This window comes from Loa loa, assembly GCF_000183805.2.
Source record: "Loa loa unplaced genomic scaffold supercont3.81, whole genome shotgun sequence".
Taxonomy (NCBI): Eukaryota; Metazoa; Nematoda; class Chromadorea; order Rhabditida; family Onchocercidae; genus Loa; species Loa loa.
This window is the reverse complement of record NW_018108261.1, coordinates 95,439-98,207: the sequence shown is the minus strand read 5'-3', so window position 1 is coordinate 98,207 and position 2,769 is coordinate 95,439. Positions and strand designations below refer to the sequence as shown.

The 2,769-nt window shown below is 29.8% G+C and overlaps 2 protein-coding genes across 2 annotated transcripts in view; both read left to right on the top strand.

Moving 5' to 3' along the window:
• Nucleotides 1-2,122, top strand: part of LOAG_17482 (CBR-SLO-2 protein) — a 10,308-nt gene extending 8,186 nt beyond the window's left edge. Inside the window, exons 19-23 of the mRNA XM_020450143.1 lie at nucleotides 279-464; nucleotides 626-745; nucleotides 873-990; nucleotides 1,178-1,259; nucleotides 1,375-2,122. Of these exons, the coding sequence (XP_020306225.1) occupies nucleotides 279-464; nucleotides 626-745; nucleotides 873-990; nucleotides 1,178-1,259; nucleotides 1,375-1,525 (657 nt within the window). The 3' untranslated portion in view covers nucleotides 1,526-2,122. The remainder of the gene's footprint in view (nucleotides 1-278; nucleotides 465-625; nucleotides 746-872; nucleotides 991-1,177; nucleotides 1,260-1,374) is intronic.
• A 330-nt stretch (nucleotides 2,123-2,452) lies between these two features.
• Nucleotides 2,453-2,753, top strand: LOAG_14325 (hypothetical protein; the record flags this gene model as incomplete). The annotated part of the gene is made up of 1 exon (XM_003149824.1): nucleotides 2,453-2,753. A coding segment is annotated over one exon (300 nt), but the record flags the coding sequence as incomplete, so codon positions are not given.
• Between the last annotated feature and the right edge of the window lie 16 nt (nucleotides 2,754-2,769).

Below are 2,769 nucleotides of genomic sequence, written 5' to 3'. Positions count from 1 at the left end.
ATCATTTTATTCATTCACCACAGATAGGTTATTATTTTTTAAATCGATGGCTTATTAAATTACATCGATATTATATCATTTTTTATTTCCGTAAAATATTTTTCTGTTATCCGGATGCTAAAACATACCGGATGCATTGATTCTAGTTACTTTTGATCCTTAGATGTTAATATTTATATGATTTGTTATACGATATTTCTATTTGATATAAAAACGTTTCATTTCACTTTTAAACCAAAAAAAGTTTTAAATTTAAATTTTATAATTTAATTATTTAGAAAGAACGTAATCGTGGATCCTCAATGCCATATATGTTTCGATTACCATTTGCGCAAGGTGGTGTTTTCTCCGCAAATATGCTCGATCGTTTACTATATCAAGCACATGTCAAAAATTATGTAGTGGATTTTATTCGATTACTACTTGGTATTGATCAATCTAAAGGCTCCGGATATCTTACTAGTGTTAGCTTAGTTTCTCTTATTGAATGGATAATTTTAGTTTGCGTTCTTTTTTTTTCAAACTATTTATGTTTTTTTTCTTTTATCTGAAATTTATTTTGCTTCCTTTCTGTTATCTTTTCATTTAATGTTTAGTTTCTGAATATTATCAGTGATATTTTCAGTTCAAAATAACATCAGATGATCTTTGGATAGGAACATACGGTCGACTTTATCAAAAGCTTTGCGCATCTGTCGCTGATATACCGATTGGAATATACCGAACGATGCAAATGGATTCTGAAGTGCAATTTCATTCTTCCTTCCAATTCAATATCATTCATCCTGAATTGATAATATCCATTAAAAAATTGTCATCTATACTCTTTTTGGATTTTTTAACGAATTTGAATAATTACAACTATCATTTAGGTGAAATTAGAAGTTTCAAAAGATGACATGGAAAGATCCAGAAAGAGTAATAAAATGAATGTGTCGGATTTGGTGCATTGTACAATGCAAAAATTAGGCATACCTAGAGAAAACTATGGTTAAGTTTTTTTTTTCCCAAATTAAATCAGTCTAAAAAGATTGAATTTGCTCTATTCTGTGATATACAATTGGAAATACTTTCCTCATTCTTGTGCTAATAAAAAGAAAAAAAATTTTTCAAATTCTAGAATAAATGAATAATAATTTGTTATTTTGTAAATTTCATTAAGTTTTAAATTTTGCAGAGTATGATGCGAAATTGGGCACAATTTCATATGTAATTATTAATCCATCGCTTGACATTACTCTTGAAGCTGGAGATATTGTGTTCGTTACTGACATTTTTTTTTTAATAATTCTGAGTTACTAGAATTTAACTTTAAAATTAATAAAACTTTAATATCTTAATTATAAGATAAACTTGAAATTATTCATATTACAGATATGTCATAAAAGCACCAATAAGTGAAGATGCTGCTAACCAACAGCGCACAGATCCGCGACGAGGTTTACAACGACAAAAATTTAGTCTTCAGACTCCTTCCTATAATGTGATATCAGAAGAGGAACCAAAGAAGGAAGAAGAAAGTTAATATGTTTAAGTGATATCAATTTGATAGTATGTACGAAATGTGCACTTTAGCTGATATTTTGTTTGACAAATTGTAATGGTCAATCAAGTGGACTTCACAAGACATTGTCATTTTATCAAACATTGACTTTCTGCAGATAACTTCAGCATTACATATATTTGCTTCTTATTTATCGCTTCAGTATATCATTTCGATCTCTGTGGCGCAATTAGCTATTTTATGCTCATAATTGTTTTCATTCATCTGTTCTATCCAGTCATAGACTAAATTTCAAATAGCATAATGACAAAGTAAATGATGTCAACTTATAATTATTTGCATAAGAAAACCATAGACAGCATATTACACTAGCATTTTTTGAGCGCTTTTTCTCCGATATCATTTAGTCGATGTGTTGTCACCAATTAATAGTACATTACACGACAATATGAAGAGTTGAACTGAAAGTTCTCTTGTCACCAAAAAGTCAAGTATACAAGAATTAATTTGAACTAAAATTGTTAATAATAAATTTATTTAAGTAATATCCTTTGCTATCGCTATTGTTATGAATACATCGCTATTGTTCTGGAACTTTGTTATCATATCCTTTATTCCTGACTCGAATATAGAAAATTGGAATAGAGTTTGTTAAAGTTGTAGAAGATCCGAATGCGATTCATTAAAATTTCAGATGACCAGATATGCTTCATTAAAGTTCCAGAAGTTCCAAATAACAAGAAATCTGTCGTGTTTTACACTCACATTTTACTTGTCCTTTGACCTGATTGTAATATCATTTGCATATATTTAAATTCATAAAAATCCTTTTCATATAAGCGGCCAGCAGTACATTGTAATTATCAAAGTTTTGCAAATCGGCGCAATTCGTTTCTTCCATTCCAATAGAAATTACCATCCACTTTTCACATTCATATTAATTAAAATATGCGCTGGGATCCACTAACTTATGATGCGCAATTGTCGATAGAATGGATACAACAACGTCGTCCTCTTTTTATACTTCTCTTTATTGCATATACGCTGTTTGTATTCAATATGCCGCGAATTTGGAAAGGAAAAAGAAGCCAAGGCTTGGCAACGATCATTTTTTATTGGAATGCTTTCAATGCCTTGGCTGATATTGTTTTGCTTCTTGGCTTATTACCTGATTTTTTAAGTTCTTTCCATGAAGGCTTCTATTCAAGTTTATGTCTGAATGATGGGCTTTATAAGAATCCAAGATCGGGTAGGGCAATATTTAC